At 35.9% G+C, this 19,156-nt stretch overlaps 1 protein-coding gene across 2 annotated transcripts in view; it reads right to left on the reverse strand.

Moving 5' to 3' along the window:
* Window positions 1-19,156, reverse strand: part of ADGRG7 (adhesion G protein-coupled receptor G7) — a 66,462-nt gene that overhangs the window by 16,032 nt on the left and 31,274 nt on the right. For both annotated transcript variants that reach the window (XM_072811906.1, XM_072811907.1), the window contains 5 exons: window positions 17,606-17,745; window positions 17,380-17,487; window positions 11,276-11,436; window positions 10,700-10,855; window positions 4,912-5,024 (listed from right to left, as the gene is read on the reverse strand). In XM_072811906.1, the coding sequence (XP_072668007.1) occupies window positions 4,912-5,024; window positions 10,700-10,855; window positions 11,276-11,436; window positions 17,380-17,487; window positions 17,606-17,745 (678 nt within the window). The remainder of the gene's footprint in view (window positions 1-4,911; window positions 5,025-10,699; window positions 10,856-11,275; window positions 11,437-17,379; window positions 17,488-17,605; window positions 17,746-19,156) is intronic.

Genomic DNA, 19,156 nt, shown 5'->3' on the forward strand with positions numbered 1-19,156 from the left:
AGCAAAGTTTTAACTCCTTTTAAAACCAGAAGGGACAAGAATGAACTTTCAGAGGTCAAAAAACAAATATGAGCATATAAGATTAATACATTCACCTTAATACCAATACAGTTGGAAAACAGTTTTCAAATCTTTTTTTATGGAGAAGGATCCCATAAAGACACTCTGCTTATGAAAATCATAATAAGCTTTCCCCTTGGTCTAGCTAACCTGCTGAAGAAACCACATTGGAATGCTCTGGGATTATATGGAGAGGGAGAAAGACCCAGCTATCCCAGCATCCCAGATGAGCCCCGATGAGTCCAACTCCACCCACCATCTGACAGCAGCCTCACAGGAGACCCTAAGAGAGACCAATAGGAGACTCATACAGCAAGCCTCAGTCAAGACACAGGATTGTTAGAGATAATAAAGTAATGTTTTAAGCCACCAACTTGTAGGGTAGTTTCTTCTACCACAGTAGATAAAAGGTTCTACTCTAGATCTGCAAGGATATACAAAGGCTATCTATAGAAAGGCTCTAAATGGATTTTTAAAAATTTCAAAATAGGAAATTATTGCACGTTCTTAGATGAATCCATGTTCAAAGGTAGAGAAAAAGTTGCTTGCATTTTAAAAAGTATTTTATACTTAAAAAATCAAGTATGGATTTTAAAACAATAAGGCCAAATATAATTTTAAACTGCTATTGTGCATTTAAAACAAAATGGTATAATATTTAGTTTACATTACATTTAAAGAGTAAGGTTCCCATAAACAATTTTAAATTAAGTAAAAATATTTAAAATTTATTTCATGGCCTATTGCTGCTACTAAAGATATTTTAAGCAGACTGCTGATTACTATCTCTTTGAAAGGCTTACGCTCAACAAAACCTCACATGTGTCTTTTCTGTAAGACATTTCATAACCCTTTTTCCATCAAGGACTAGTGTCCCAAGGAGCATACGTTAGGAAATACTTGATGACAGTCAAATGGTCAAGATGTTCTGATTAAGCCTTTTAATATAAAACATGCTTTAACACTGTTCCTTCATTTGAAGATGTAATTTCTGGATGTAGAACCAAGTACTCTTTAAAACTTTTGAGTTTTTTTTTCTTTTCATTTCTACCTAAGATCTTTGCTAGAAAAGAAGAGCATCCTCTCACTTTGTCTTCAAGCTGGCACTGTTTACCAGTAGTCTTTAGAAGTCAGTGCAAGAAAGAGAGAGAAAGTGTGTGTGTGTGTGTGTGTGTGTGTGTGTGTGTGTGCATTGATATTCACGTCTGTGTTCTCTGGTGGCCCACCTGTGTATTTTCAGATTGGCAGAAAATTCAAGGTTGCCCTAACTAAGGTTGATATCACATGGGAGGTTTCATATCTCTTTACTGTGCCTGTATTGTTTTCCTTAGTGGGTAGAGGTAGATAGATCCTTAAGTCCCCTCTAATGACATGTTACAATTCTCAGTATACCACATCATGTAGTCTTATATTAATTAAAGTTATAGAATCTCTATTCAGCACCATCTAAGCCTTTACAGCATTTTCAGACTATGAGGCTCCTTGGAATAATTATTTCCCTAAATGTATTACTGTGCTTAAAATTCTAATGTCTTTAAGTACCCATTTTTAATGTCCTAGAATCTGATGAATAACTCTGTTTGCCAATTACATATCCTTTATGATTTTATAACATTCTATCATGAATCTTCTCAGTCTTTGGGAAGGTGCACAAAAAGCATGTATTTAATGTATAAAAACCATATATTTATACAGAACTCTGTTCATTCTCTTGATGTTTTTTTTGAGATTTTCTGGATAATTCAAAATTTCAATCAGTCTTTGAAAGTTTTAATGAACAGAACTGCAAAAAGTACTCAAAGGAATCCTTTTATATAAAAATAAAGTTAGTTTCTGATTATTTTCCAATTTCAAACATAACTTATACAGGGAGAATGGGCTATTTTCAAGTAGTCTGGCTCTTCTACTACCTTCTGTGCATTGATATTATTTTATTTTACATATAATATACTTTATAATTTATATATTATATAACATATTTTATACTTAAATTATATATAATTTGTTGTAACTTCTACACTTTATATATAAATTATATATAATTATGTGGAATCCTGTCCATGAACAAAGAAAACTATTTGATACCCAATTTAAAAATCAATGCCATTTTTTAAATTTTGGTTTTTGCTTCCTGATGAGTTTTTAGTGACATTTATGGCAGTGAAACTGTGCTAAGAAACATATTGATAGAAAATGGAAAAAAAGAAGTCCAACTGGAAGGAGTGAAATTTTAGGCAAAGAAACTAGTTATGCAGCTACTGCAACTTATTCACATCGGATCAAATAATTGTTGAAGAGTGACTATGATAGAAATATAAACGAAAGGACATGGGGCAGCCTGGGTGGCTCAGCCGCTTAGCACTGCCTTCAGCCCAAGGTGTGATCCTTGAGACCCACATCGAGTCCCACATCAGTCTCCCTGCATGGAGCCTGCTTCTCCCTCTGCCTGTGTCTCTGCCTCTCTCTCTCCGTCTGTCTCTCGTGAATAAATAGATAAAATATTTTTTAAAAATTAAAAAATAAAAAATAAATTATTTTTAAATAATAAAGGACAAATATAAGAGTCATTTCCTCTCCTATGACAGACATATAATTACATGGCATGGAATTCTCCTTCAAGGCACTTATCACTATTTGTAATTATATACTTAATCCCGTATATATCTGTATAACATCTCTCTTCCTCCAAGAATGTAAATACCATGAGAGATGGAGCTTACTTGTCTCGTTCATAGTTTTATATTCAGTCTGCACATGGTGCACTCAGTATAAAAACTCAGTATAAAAGTATTAGTTTTTAAGCACTCAGTATAAAAACTTTAAGTGAATGGCAAGAGACTCATGAAGAGTGATAAGTAAAGAAGAATCAAAAGGAATTCTGGCTCTTTGAAAAAAATGGCTCATTCTAAGTATGAGGCAGAGAAAGTAAAAAATTTGCCTGGGTCATCTTGCTGTACCTAAAATAAGAAAGTGCTGATGGGGATATACCAAAACAACATGAAGCGATTCCCTTTGGTTTCAGTGTAGAGTACACTTCTTTACAAAGGAATACAGTAACTAAATGTAAAAATAATAACAGGTAAGAAAATCATCATTTTCAACCACCAATGTAGTAATATATTCCAGTAAGGATCATCGGTGGACACCAAAACCACTGAGTAAAACTTGGGGAACATAATAGCATCCTATAGATCACCTGTTACTTACAAAGGGAAAGAACATGAGCCCTTAGGGTGTAGAAATCCAGTAGACACCACTGTAACCAAGGGATCAATAATGAGACAAACTGACACTACATGCTTCATGCTCTACCACACTGAGAAAGACTTAATCATTTAGTATTCTCATCAAAAATAGTTAATCTGTATCTAATCCTATGGAATATGACAGACAAATCCTAAGCTGTAGAATATTCTATCTTCTACAACATAACTGACCTGAACATCTCAAAAGATTTAATGTCCTAAAAGACCAAAACAAACAAAAAAGCAGAGGAATTATTTTAGGCTAAATGAGACTCAAGAGACATGACAACTGAATGAATTGGAGAAAAAAACCACCCAGCTATAATGAACATTACTGGGACAATTAGAGAAATTTTAATATGGGTTATATATTAACACAGTAATAGTATATTAATAGTAAACTGCTTGAGTTGAATTTCCTGAGTGAGGATGATGGTATTACACCACAGAGGAGAATGTCCCTGTTCTCAGGGAATACTTGAAGAACTGAGACATGACAGTCATGACGCCTACAACTTTGAAAATTTCAGAGCAAAAAATAGAAAAAATATATAAAGCAAAATATTAATAATTAATGAATCTAGGTAAAGGGTATATGATTGTTCAGTGTTCTCTCAACTATTCTGTGGCTTTTCATTTTTTAAATATTTTTTTATTTTAAAAATTTTTAAAACTCCAGGAAGGATTTTTAAACAGCAATGCTTTTAAAATAAAAAATTCTGAATTTGTACATCTGAAAAAAACATTTATGAGGGAATTTAGTAGGCAGGAACAATTCTGAAGAAAAGATGAGTTCATCTTGAGACATCTTGAGTTTAAGAGGAGAACCAGGTAGGAATGTACAATAAACTCACTTACTCCACAGGTATCCTTCTACTATGGGCCAGGTACTGTGCTCAGTCCTGGGGATACAGTGATCAAAACAAACAATAACAACAACAACAAAAAAATCAGAGAAGGTCACTGTCCTCATCAATTTTCATGGTGATGGGGAAAACAGCACACAAGTGAACTAACGAATAACAAGCTTATATTTACAGATTATTAAAAATATAGCATATAAAAAAACACAAGTGCTATACAAAATTGGACCTTTAGTGAGGAGGTCAAGGTGGAAAGAAATGTATGTTTATACGTAATTTTTTAAATTAGATTTTTTTAACTATAGAATTCAAAAACTTTTAGGAACTTTTACCACTTGAAAACTAAATATATATTGTAAACTAGTTTAATTTTCAAAAACTCGCTGTTTAGCAATGTTTTGTTCTTTTACCAACGCAAATTGGTAGATATGGTTCTGTTCAACACAAGGGAAACTATAGCATTAATGAGCAATGGGACCATACTAGTTTTACATGACAAGCTTGTAATTACACGGTATACAATTTTTCTGCAAGGCACTTACCACAATTTTAATTATATAGTTATTTGTATGTATTTCCTAGCTTCTCCAGAACTGAGTATCCTCTTCTATAAAATGAATTTGTTGAACTAACTCTGATTTCCCTTTTAGTTCCAAGAACTGTATTCTGATGAGAATATGTGCAGAGGAAATAATATCAGGAGAGCAATTTCTCTCATAAGAAGAGCTTACTTCCCTTCTTACCTGGTGACAATCTGAAATACAATTGTGAGAGCCAGACCAGTAATGGACAGCGCACATCCAACGCTGGATAATATGTTTAGTGATTCAGGATATTTGTATTTCTTTTCAAAACTCTGGAAAATAAATTAAGATTTATATTTTTAAATAACCATTCCTGAAATGTCTATGAAAGTCAACATCATAAGAAGTTACATGTGTCAAAATAATCAGAAAATTTCTAGATATATCTTCTTATAAAACTGTTATGTTTTAAAAGGAAATAAATTCCTTATCTCTGAGTAGTTTATATGAAGTATAATGTTGAGAACAATGATTTTCCTCGATGTTTAAAATCAAAGTTGTTTGGATTAGATTAGATCCAAATTTTTTTTTACATTTTTAAATTTATTTATTTTTTTTGCATGCAATAAAACTTTTATTTTTTAATAAAAAATTTATTTTTTATTCGTGTTCAATTTGCCAACATACAGAAAAACACCCAGTGCTCATCCCGTCAAGTGCCCCCCTCAGTGCCCATCACCCAGTCACCCCCACCCCCGCCCTCCTCCCCTTCCACCACCGCTAGTTTGTTTCCCAGAGTTAGGAGTCTTCATGTTCTGTCTCCATTTCTGATATTTCCCACCCATCTCTTCTCCCTTCCCTTATATTCCCTTTCACTATTATTTATATTCCCCAAATGAATGAGAACATATAATGTTTGTCCTTCTGCGATTGACTCATTTCACTCAGCATAATACCCTCCAGTTCCATCCACGTTGAAGCAAATGGTGGGTATTTGTCGTTTCTAATGGCTGAGGAATATTCCATTGTATACATAGACCACAGCTTCTTTATCCATACATTTTTTAATTTATTTTTTTTAATTTTTATTTATTTATTTATGATAGTCACAGAGAGAGAGAGGCAGAGACATAGGCAGAGGGAGAAGCAGGCTCCATGCACTGGGAGCCCGATGTGGGATTCGATCCTGGGTCTCCAGGATCGCGCCCTGGGCCAAAGGCAGGCACCAAACCGCTGCGCCACCCAGGGATCCCTTTTTTTTTTAATTTTTATTTATTTATCATTTTTAATTTAAATTCAATTTGCCAACATATAACACCCAGTGCTCATCCCATCAAGTGCCCTCCTCAGTAGATCTAAATTGACTAAAGTTACTTCATTTATCCCTTATATTATTTTTATGTGTAATTATAATCTAAGAAGAAATCTGCATACCTAAGCTAGTACACTAAAAATAAAGTTGCAGAAATATTTTTTGGACTTGGAAAGATGTTCATATGATCCTGTAAACTTTTTTTAAAAAAGAGGTCTAGTCTTTGTCTAACATATCTATATCAATGCCAGTATTTTAGTATATATTCCTAGTATATTCCATGCGAGTATGTGCTCTTAGAAATCTGGAGAGGTAGGAATGGTGGTCCCTGGGTGAGTAGGATACGTACAATTTTTGCCTGTCTTTATTTTAATAATTTAAAAAATTAGAAAGTAATATTTATATAGCATGAAAGTAATATGGAAGTATTAAAAGAAAAAACCTATAGGGCATCCTGGGTGGCTCAGCGGTTTAGCACCTGCCTTCGGCCCAGGGCGTGATCCTGGAGACCTGAGTCCCACATCGGGCTCCCTGCATGGAGCCTGCTTCTCCCTCTGCCTGTGCCTCTGCATCTCTCTCTCTCTCTCTCTCAAGAATAAATAAAATCTTTAAAAATAAATAAATAAATAAATATTTAAAAATTTAAAAACCTATAGATTTCTTTTAACTACCAGCTACACATACTATCCTATCTCTTGAAATCCTACCTCTTCTCCAAAGATGATCTTTTTTTAAATGCCTACAAATATTATCTATGTCTCTTGTACAAATATATAGCAGTTTGTTAACATATTTTAATTTGAATTGCTATTTTAATTCAAGATGTCATAAATATTTTTCCATATTAGTGTATTTCTGTTCAACAGATAAACATTCATACCTTATGCAATAAGTATGTATTTGCTTATAGGAAGAAAACAAAAATAAAAACAAATTCCATTTTTAAAAACAAAGATTTCACATTATTTCCTGTGTACAGTATACTGAGGAAATACCAAAGAATCATAGAACATACATAGATTGTCAGATTAGAAATCATCTATTCACTTAGAGCCTATCTGCCCCTACTTTACATACAATCCTAATCAGACTTTTAAAAAATTTGGCAACCCCAAACTAATTACAGGTGTGAGTGGTAGGCACTGAGGCAGACTCAGACATTAATGAGAAGAAAGAAGAAAAGAAAGAAAAGAAGGAAAGAAGGAAGAAGAAAAATAACTATGACAATGTAGTCTGTATCATTTAATATATATATAACATATATAATATATATAACATATATGTATACATATATAACAACTAGGCTTTACATAGCTAGTGAATAATACTAATGATCTTTTTTTTTTTATGATAGGCACACAGTGAGAGAGGCAGAGACATAGGCAGAGGGAGAAGCAGGCTCCATGCACCGGGAGCCCGACGTGGGATTCAATCCCGGGTCTCCAGGATCGCGCCCTGGGCCAAAGGCAGGCGCTAAACCGCTGCGCCACCCAGGGATCCCTGATACTAATGATCTTAAAGATACTCAAAAAAGTTAAAACTTTATCTTTACAGTTTTCTAATTAAGAAAGTAAATCTCTCGGAGCAGCTGCTGGCTCCGTCAGTTAAACATTTGCCTTTGCCTCAGGTCATGATCCCAGGGTTCTAGGATTGAGCCCCACGTTGGGATCCCCACTTAGCAGGGTGTCTGCTTCTCCCTCTGCCCTGCCCCCAGCTCGTGCTCACTCTCTCTGTCAAATTAATAAATAAAATATTAAAAAAGAAAGCAGATCTCTCTGTAATATGCTAGAAGATAAAATCAATTAAAATAAGAAAGGTTTGATTCTTAAAATAAGAAAACTGTAACCTGGTAGTTGTCAGGATGGCTAAAATTAACAACACAAGAAAGGAGGTGTTGGTGAGGAAGTAGAGAAAGAGGAACCCTCTTGCACTGTTGGTGAGAATACAAACTGGTGCAGCCACTCTGGAGAACAGTATAGAGGTTTCTCAGAAAGTTAAAAATAGAGCTACCCGACCATCTAGCAATTGCACTACTGGGTATTCACTCAAAGGATACAAACTTACTGACTCAAATGGGTACACTAATCCTGATATCTGTAGCAGCATTATCAACAATAGCCAAATTATGGAAAGAGCCCAAATGTCCATAAAGAAGAAATGGGACACACACACACACACACACACACACAAACACACACACACTGGAATATTACTCAGCCATCAAAAAGAATTAGATCTTGCCATTTGTAATGACATGGATAGAGCGAGAGTGTATTATGCTAAGCAACAGAACTCAGTCACAGAAACACAAATACCATATGATTTCACTCATTAGTGGATTTAAGAAACAAAACAGATGAAAACAGGGGACGTGAAAAAGAGAGGGAGGCAAACCATAAGAGACTCTTAACTACAGAGAACAAACTGAGGGTTGATGGAGGGGAGCTGGCAGCTTTGGGCTCAATGGGTGATGGGTATTAAGGAGGACACTTGTTGTGATGAGCACTGGCTATTATACGTAAGTGATGAGTCACTAAATTCTACTCCTGAAACCAATATCTCACTGTTAACTAAGTAGAATGTAAACAAAAAAAGTGATACTAAAAGAAAGTTAAATCTAGTGCATTAAAGAAAAGGAAGTAGATGACATAAAATCATTCAATCATTCAATTAATAAAAAAACTATAGTCATCTCAAAAAAAGTTTATAAAACGTGGTTCTATATTGGGGCACCTGGGTGGCTCAGTCGGTTAAGTGTCCAACTTTTGATTTTGGCTCAACTCATGACCTCAGGGTTGTGAGATCAAGCCCTGTGTCAGGCTCCACACTGGGAATGGAGCCTGTTCCTGCTTAAGATTCTCTCTGTCCCTCTCCTTCTGCCCTTCCCTACCCCGTCTCCCTCTCAAAACAAAACAAAATCAAACCAAACAAAACAAGGTTCTATAATTCGATATTCTATGCGGTACCAGTATGTTCGGATCTCCACTGGCTTCCCAAACATGGCTCCATCACACTGGGAAATGAAAACACCTGCTTTTCTCAGGAAGCTTCATGATATTAATAAGTGTAAGGTATTACACCCCTCCATTCCACTGCATATGAAAACATTCCATCAAGCCTAAAAAGTAACACTTTTGGTTTTACCAGGATAATAGGTTTCTGGAAATAGAATAAGCAGAAGTCCCTCTCCTAGAAGAGTCAGCCCAAGAACTTTCAGAGGTACACTTATAACTGCACACCAGAGCTAAGTATTACCAGTTGTTTGTGCAGGGTAGCTTTGAAGTTAAAAGATATAAGGAGGGACACCTGGGTGGCTTTGTCAGTTAGGCATCCGACTCTTGATTTCGGCTCAGGTCATGATCTCAGGGTGGTGAGATCCACACTGGGGGTGGAGCCTACTTAAGATCCTCTCTCTCACTGTCCCTTTGCCCCTCCCCATCTAAAAAAAGATATAAGGACTACATCGACAGACGAATGCATAACGAAGTTGTGGTGTACACGTAGGACAGATTATGAAGCTATTAAAAAGATGAGCTTGTGCCATTTGCAGCAACATGGATGGACTCAGAGGGCATTATGCTAAGGGAAATAAGTCACACAGAGAAAGACAGATACCATATGATCTAACTCATGTGAAATCTAACAAAAAAAACACAAATGAGTAAACAAAATCATAATCAGATGTAGAAATACAGAGAACAAACTGATGGTTGCCAGATGCAAGAGGTGTGGGCGATGGGCAAAATGTGTGAAGGGGGATGGGAAATATAGGCTTCCAGGAATAATAAGTCACAGAATTAAAAGGCACAGCATAAGCAATACAGTCAGTGATACTGTAATAGCAGTAGGGTGACAGATGGCAGCTACACTGTGGTGAACACAGCACAATCTAGAAACTTGCCAAATCACTATGTTGTACCCTTGAAACTAATGTAACATTGGGTGTCAACTATGCTCATAGAAAACATTTTTAAGATACAAGGAATACATAAAGGAACTATGGGACAAACTGGATGAATTCGAGAGCTTTTCCTCTTTTATCTTCTAGCACAAACTTAGCAACTTAGATTATCCCAATGGAAAAAGCTTTGGGTAAATGATTTATACTGTCCATCCAGGGCCACCTGGGTGGCTCAATAGTTGAGCATCTGCCTTTGGCTCAGGTTGTGATCCCCGTGTCCTGGGATTGAGTCTCACATCAGGCTCCCTACAGGGAGCCTGCATCGCCCTCTTCATGTGTGTCTTCATGTGTGTCTCTCATGAATAAGTAAAGAAAATATTTTTAAAAAATAATAAAAAAAAATCTGCCCACCCATAGTTAAGTATGTACTGCACCCATCCCCAGCACACAGCCATACAGCCTTACCTCTGGCTATAACAACTTCAAGTTTCACAACATGTGAGTTAGTTGGATAGTCTGTGAGCTCTTCTTTTGCACACGGGCTCCCTTCTCATTATTCAATATGCAGTGCCGACCTCATCCACCCTGAGACCATACTGCAAAAAGCTCTATTTACTTGCTTTTCTCAGGACCTCCTTTTTATAGTCTTATCACTCCATTCCTTGTTTATCCATTTAGTCTAGGTTGAGTATCCACACACACTAAGCCCCAAAGTTATCTCCAATTACCACAATTCCAGAATTATGTATAAGGAAAATTCTCATCTGGAAAGAGATTACTATGTACATCCTTACCATTAATACAGCAAAATTAGTAGTATGGTTGCAGTGGCAGTACAATAATCCATCAGTGGCCCTAATTTTGTGACATCCATTCGTGTCCCAATCCTTTTTTGAAAAACTCCAGTAGACACAGGCATAGGAATAGAGCTGGAATTCTTTTGAGTCATACTATAAATAGAAAAGACAATTGCAGCCAATTATTTAAAAATGCCTACTCAGGTAGAAAAAAATCAAATAAGATAAGCATATGAGAAATCTATTAGGTATGTACCAAGTACAACATCTTTGTTATAGATTAGAGAGGGAGAAAAAGAATATAAAATTCAAATTAGCTCATTTTGCATTTAGCTAGTCTGACAAAAAAAGTGGAATGTTTAAATGAATATCTTCAAAGATTCTTTTAAAGAGTTTTTCTGTGAAATTAATATATTGTACACCTAAAACTAATATTACACTGTATGTTAACTAACTGGAACTAAATAAAAACTTTTTAAAAATAAAGAGTTTTCCTGTGGATTTCTTTTCCCAACCAACCCTGCTTTGTAATCAAAAGTGGCCTGAATTTTATTTGTTGGTGGAAAAACTCACCCTTGGATTAAAGACGATGTTAACAGAAGTTCCCTGATCTCCATTTTTATCGGTTTTGCTTGAAATAATTTTTTGACTAAAATCTGATTTAGTTTTAAAAGTTTTTGATTGGAAAAGTTTGTTCTTTTGATACACTACAAAGCCACATGACTTTGTGTCACCTGAGAAAAAAGAAGAAAAAAACACTAAAATCAACAAAAGAATCCTAGGGCAAAGAACAAAGAAAGTCCCATGTCATCGTTTAACTGCATGGCTGCTTAATATTTGAGTACAGTACAGTAAAAATGGTTTGCTAGCTGAATCTTTACTTAATTGCAATATGTAATTAACATATGTAACCTGTGCCTGGCCATTCCGTTTACATTACTTTTTTTTTCCTGAGGTCCAGATTCCTTACCTTCTAAATGGGAACAAAAATTTGGGGTATTATAAGGATCTCATGTATAAAATAAACATCTTGCTTCCTATGCAGGGAAACAGAGTGAAGACATTCAGGTAGCCCAGGGCTGCTTCATCCACTGATAAGACATCAGACAAGAAACAGCAATGAGTGGATATCAAGACAGCAGTGCCTAGGAAAGTGCTCTGTGAGACCTGTTTCCTCTTAAAAGGGACGGAGCAGAAACCAGTCTATTCAGTCACAGAGTTAGGAGTTCACATCATGTCAGGGATTGCTTCCGTGGAGCCAGATACTCTCCATCGTCTCTTGAATTGTTGGTCTCTGCTACTTCATGATGATCACAGGGTTTTCCCAAGACTGGAAGGCTATTGTGACATATTTCTTCAGGACATTGGAAAAAAGTGGTCAGTTGCTCCTCAGATTTCCTAGAAAAGCATGGCCATAGTAGAGGGTTTTGCATGGAGGCTGGCCATTGCAATTGTCAAACAGAACGACCTGAGGAATGCCCCTAACACTTTATACAACTGATGGCCATATTTAAGGCAGAAGCAATTATAATAATTATATATTTTAACTGAATTAATTTTCTAAACTCTACATATGATACCAAGAAAACTAAAACAGTAGCAGTGAGGCAAGCCTATTTAGTGTGATTGGAGAGATAGGCAGACAAGAGCCTGACAGGCCCTAAAACATCCTCCACAGCCAACCATGTTCTATCCTCTACCTAGACATAAAGACATTGCTTTAGGGAGCTTTTTCATGACACATTGGCCTTGCCAAGTTGTTCCTTCTGAATGTTGGATGACAAAGTTAACCCTAAAATTGCAGTAAGACTTCTTTTCATTATTGTTTTATATATATATATATATATATATATATATATATATATATATATATATATGTTTTATATGTTTATATATATATAAAAGAATGACATGCTTGATGGAAAAGCCAAATCCAGGGGTGCCCAGGTAGCTCAGTTGGTTAAGAATCAGACTCTTGACTTTGGCTCAGGTCATGGTCTCAGGGTCATGAAACAGAACCCCATGTCAGATTCTGTGCTCAGTGGAGAGTCTGCTTGAGATTCTCTCTCTCCCTCTCCCTCTGTCCCTCCCCCTGCTTATGCATGTGTGAGAGCACGCCCTCTCAAATAAATACATAAATCTTTTAAATAAATAAATAAATAAATAAATAAATAAATAAATAAATATAAATAAATAAATAAATAAAGTCAAATCCATAGAAATATATAAGTTAAAAAATGAAAGTCCCTGCTTATCCCTCTTCTCATTCTTAAAGTATTTTGGTCACTTACTAGAAAACAATCACTTTTATCTAGATATTCAGATTTATTAGAATGAAATTCTATTCACCATTATAAATTTTTTAATCTCCATATTTATAGATATACCTTCTTGATGCTTATTTATATTCTTTCTCTCTTTCCCTTTTCTTGATAAAATTTGTTAGAATCTTGCCTATTTTATAAGTCTTTTCATGGAGTCGATGTTCATTTTGTTGATCAAGTCTAGCATTTGTTAACTTCTATTTTTTTATATTTTATTTATTCATAAGAGACAGAGAGAGAGAGAGAGAGAGAGAGGCAGAGACACAGGCAGAGGGAGAAGCAGGCTACATGCAGGGAGCCTGACGTGGGACTCGACCCTGGGTCTCCAGGATCACGCCCTGGGCTGAAGGCGGTGCTAAACTGCTGAGCCACCTGGGCTGCCCTGTTAACTTCTATTTTTATTAAGTTTCCCCATTACATTTATTAATTCCTTCTCTTTTTAAAAAGATTTTATTTATTTATTTGAGAGAGAGTGAGAACAAGAGATATCACAGAGAGAGAGGGAGAAGGAGAAGCAACTGATGGCTGAGCAGAAAGCCCAACATGGGGCTTGATCCCAGGACCTGAGATCATGACCCAAACTGAAGGCAGATGTTTAACCAACTGAACCACTCAGGCACTCCTATTAATTCCTTCTTTTTAGTTTCTTTACATTTATTTTATTTTTATGCTTCTTTAGTTGAATGCTCAGTTCATTTTTGACAATATCATTTATTTTCTAATAAATTTATTAAAGCACGTACATTTTACTTTAAATCATTTAAATAATTTACTCTAAACACTAAAAGCAGGCAGAACAAAATACAGGAGACTATCATTGTGACTTTAATGTAAGAAAGAATTTAAATAATTTTTTGTGCACATCCCATAGATGTTGACATGTGGTATTCTCATTCTCATTAATTTCTAAATACTTTGTAATGTACACTTTAATTTCCTTTCTAACAATTTTTTAAAAATTTCTAATTGGATAAAATCTTGGCCATTCTTTTGTGGTACATTTATTTTTTTTTAAGATTTTATTTATTTATTCATGATAGTCACAGAGAGAGAGAGAGAGAGGCAGAGGGAGAAGCAGGCTCCATGCAGGGAGCCCGACGCCTGATTCCAGGATCGCGCCCTGGGCCAAAGGCAGGCGCTAAACCGCTGCGCCACCCAGGGATCCCTTGCGGTACATTTCTAGTTTTATTGTATCATGGTCAGGAACTATGTCTTACATAACTTTTATTTTATAAATGCATAAGCTTTTCTATGTGATCAATAGAAAATGACCATGTGGTCAGCAACAAATGGTCAGTTGGTGAAGCACTTGATGGGTATGTGAAAAGAATTTTTATTATCTCTTTTCTGTCTATAAGCAGATTTATTATCACACACACACTCAAATGTATATAAATGTCAAGCTTATTAATTATTTTTGTCTACATGATCTTTAATTTCTGGTATAGTTGCATTAAAATCTTTCCCTATCAGAATGGTGTGTCAATATGTCCCTATATTTCCAACAATTTTTGTTTATATATGTCAATTATGTCTTTTTAGGGGAAAAGGGAATTAAAATACAGATAATTCTGGGGTTTGGTTTCTAAAAATCATATAAAATTTGTCCCTTTCAGTCCTATGTCCTTGTCTTTTAACAGTGTGTTTTAGCCCATTTGAAAAGACTGATAATTTATATGGAATAAGAAGTTAGATCCCTATCTTTCACCAAACATATAAATTCTACATTCACTGAAGACCTAAATGCATACACAAACACTAAAAACATGCAGGAGAAAAATAAGAACTATTGTAGTGAATTTAACACAGAGAAGTATTTCTTTTAAAAAGTACCAATTATAAAGGAAAATACTGATATATTGGATTACCCTATAAATTAAAAATTTGGTATGACAAAAGACCTCAAAAGCCAAGCAAAATAAAGCTACAGACTGGAGGAAAGATATTTGCAACTTTATAACCAACAAATAATTAGTGTCCAGAGTACATAGTGTGGAGAGTACATGGCCAATAAGGAAAAGACTTACAATCCAATAGAGAAATGATCATAGTATTTGAATAGGCAAGTCGCAGAGTACAAAATCAGAATGTTTAATAAAGACATGAAAAGGAAGAAGAAATTCTAACGTATCATTGAATATCCAAGCTGCAAAAGGAATACTTGCCATTTATATCAACATGGATGGAACTGGAGGGTATTTTGCTGAGTGAAATAACTCGATCAGAGAAAGACAAATTATCATATAGCTTCATTCATATATGGAATATAGGAAACAGCACAGAGGATCATAGGTGAAGGGAGGGAATGCTGAATAGGAAGTCATCAGAGAGGGAAAAAACCATGAGACTCTTAACTATAGGAAACAAACTGAGGGTTACTGAAGGGGAAGTGGATGTGGGGATGGGGTAACTGGGTGATGGGCATTAAGGAGGGCATGTGATGTGATGAGCACTGGGTGTCATAGACAACTGATAAATTATTGAACACTGCATCTGAAACTAAGTATGTACTATATGTTGGATAATTAAATTTAAATTTTAAAAAAGGAGTATGTGGGATGCCTGGATGGCTCAGAGGCTGAGCTTCTGCCTTCAGCCCAGGGCGTGATCCTGGAGACCCGGGATTGAGTCCCACATTGGGCTCCCTGCATGGAGCCTGCTTCTCTCTCTGCCTATGTCTCTGCCTCTCTCTGTGTCTCTCATGAATAAATAAATAAAATGTTAAAAAAATTTTAAATAATAAAAGGAACATAACAGTATTTTTAACATATTTATCACATAGACAAAAGTTCATAAGCTTGATAACATCTAAATAAATCTCCCAAAAGAGATGTTTAGTTTAAAAAAAAGTGAGTTCCATACAACAAAATACCACCTGGGTAAATATTTAAAACCCACAAAATAGAATATTTTATTATGGATATATAAATATGTAGCAAAAGTTTAAAGACAACCATAAAAATGAAACACACCAACTAAAGAAAGATATAAGTTCTGGGGGGAGGGATGGGAAAAGATAGGGCACAGGACTTCAGGTACAGCAACATCTTCCTTTTTAAAGAGGTCTGAGGCAAACATAGCAAAATTTGACATCAGTTGACCTTGCTGGTGGGTACATGGGTGCTGCATGCATTATTTTCCATACTTTTCTATATGCATGAGATATTTTTAAATTAAAAGGAAAGCACAGAAAAGAGCATAAAAGACTTAGATTTAATCTCCAGTTTCACAAAGCATGTAGCCAAAGCAAATGGAAGCAAAATTCCACAACATGCCAGATCATGACCTCCTTCCTTATCAGTGCTATTATGAACTCTAAAATATGTACTTTCTGGCATTGGGTTGCTTTTTAAGTTTTAGGCTTTTTTAGGTGAGGGAAGGGCTGAGGAAGAGGAAGAGAATCTTAAGCAGGCTCCAGCCAGCACAGAGATGATGTGGGGCTTGCTCTCACAACCCTGAGATCATGACCTGAGTTGGTGACATCAAGCTTCTGAAGTTTAACCAACTGAGCCACCCAGGCACCCCACATTGGATTTTTTATTTGGGGATAGAATAAATATGTGTGCTTGCTTTGCTTACTATTATTGTCAAAATAACCATTTTTTAGGCTTTGAAAAGTACAAAGATTTCATGTTAGACATAAAATTTTCTGAAGGACCATATGCAAGATGATAGGAAGCCCAAGGTGAGCACTATATTAGTGGAGATAACTAAAATCTGTTGCTACAAGATGATGACTGTGCCAATTACATAAAATATCCCAAGGCAGGTCCATAGGATGAATCTGAGTCTACGAGTGCCATGCCATCAGTAAATATGGGCAAAGTTTATGACTGAGTATTTTTAATATATTTTAAGTGTAAAACTGACCTGCATTAGCTAGATTTTTCTTAGAAAACCTACTCGTGTCCATGACCAGAGCATTTCAATTCTGCTCCAAAGATTTTTGAAAAGGAAAAAAAGGAAAGAAATCCTCTCCGTCATCTAGAATAGCAGAGTTGAGATTACCATAATTTGTCAGAGCTCAAATGTACTCAAATGCAAATTATGCAGTATGAAACAAAGTAAATATTATTCTTTGCTCAGTGGATTTTAAAATACTAATTCCATAAATTTGAGTGTACTTTAAAAAAGATTTTATTGATTTATTTGAGAGAGAGAAAAAGCCTGTGTGTGTGCATGAGTGGACAGAGGGACAAGCAGACTCCCTGCTGAGTAGGGACCTGGATGCTGGAGCTCAATCCCAGGACCCTGAGATCATGACCTGAGCTGAAGTCAGATACTTACAAACTGAGGCACCCAGGAACCCCCAATTTGAATGTATTTTTTAATGTCACAAAGTTTGAGACCTACTTTTTGAGGTTTGGAGCAAGATTTGAAGCTCAGTCTCTATGTCTGGATTAAGTGCGTCCACGTTTGTCTCCACAACTGTGGAACCAGAAGTGAGAGAATCACTAGTTCCTGTGAGAAGGAAAAAAGAAGAATTTTTAAAATCTACATTTTTCATAGACAGGGCATTATTCATGGTTGATAGCAGAATGCTGTCTGCTATTTTAAGTACATGAGACACACCGCTCACCTTTCTTCACAGAGAAGCGAACATTTTTAGACTGCTCAGTGCCTTCTGAAGAGAAAGCCACAGACTGTACTGCCACATTAGGTTCCACCACTGACTCGTTACCCAAAGACGTGGAGTAAATTTCCATTTGCTCAATAAGCCTGTGTAGAATAAAACATAACAATGTAATTTTCTAGAGATTTGTCATAAAACCAAAGGTGTGTGTTCTCTCCCACATTCCAATAGAAAGGCTCAACCATAAAATTCGTGATCACAACAACATTGGCATAATCAACTTAAAATAATTTATTTTCTTCACCAGAGTCTTGCTTTATTATACATACTTTTTCTAAAGTTCTAATGGACTGACTCCCCTGAAGGATACTCTGTATACAGATGCCAGCAAACTGGAACTCAAGAATGACCAATTTCCCCACAGAAATAGTCTTTATTGTGTTGTTCTTCATATAAAGGATCCTGTTACTACCCATCATTGGCCAGACATGCTCTTCATGTTTCTCCAATTATGAGAACCAATTTCCACTTATTCAACTCCTTCCTCTCACCCAAACTCCTTGGAGTCTAAAGCATCTCCTGATAGCTGTTGGTTCCAGAGGCAACAGTTCATTTGGAACCATGCAAGAGTAGAGCTCTGAGCTCACTGCCTCATTTATTAACTAAACATTGCAGGTTTCCACGATGTTCTTTTCTACTTTGGATAATTTCAGAGATAAGATTAGATGGAAAATGGGAGCGAGTTAGAGAATCTGTCAGTTTGGTGATCTCCATAGAAAAGTCTTAAGACCTTTTTATTTGCCTTGTTTCCTAGAAGAAATATTTGCACTATTTCTGTACTGGACCAAACAAAATCTCGAGAGCTTAGATAACTGATTCAATCTAGTTTTACCAGAAATGAAGTGATTTAATTAAAATGTATTTGTTCCATATTCTAAATCCTTTATTTTGGCCACTAAAGTATTTTTCCCTTTCCCCAACTAACGTATTAAAGAGACAAATTTTAAAATAATTAAAGATTGCTTTTATAAAGAGAATAGATAATCATTTATATGGAAACATTTGAGTTGGCTTGTTTTGAATGTTTTCCTTTCATAACGCCATTTTCTGAATTTTTAGCAATCCACATTGTATATTTCCCACTTAATAACAATCATACTCTAGGGCTGCTTTCCACAGGAGGAATACATAACAAAATTCTCATCTTCTAAGAACATATTTCATATATTTGTCAACCAAATAATATCTGTTGAGTGCCTACTAAGAGGTCATACCCCCATGAAACACTGGTGATAGCAAGAGGCACTCCCTCAGGCATTTGAGGCTAAAGGGAAGGAAGTACCAGATATCTGGGAATGACTGCAGAGTTCACAACCACTTTGAAAGGGTTGCTCTAGGGGCACCTGGTTGGCTCAGGGGTTGAGCGTCTGCCTTTGACTGAGGTTGTGATCCCAGGGTCCTGGGGTCAAGTTCTGCATAGGGCTCCCTCCAGGGAGCCTGCTTCTCCCTCTGCCTATGACTCTGCCTCTGTGTGTCTCTCATGAATAAATAAATTTG

The sequence above is a fragment of the Canis lupus genome, chromosome 35, assembly GCF_048164855.1.
Source record: "Canis lupus baileyi chromosome 35, mCanLup2.hap1, whole genome shotgun sequence".
Taxonomy (NCBI): domain Eukaryota; kingdom Metazoa; phylum Chordata; class Mammalia; order Carnivora; family Canidae; genus Canis; species Canis lupus.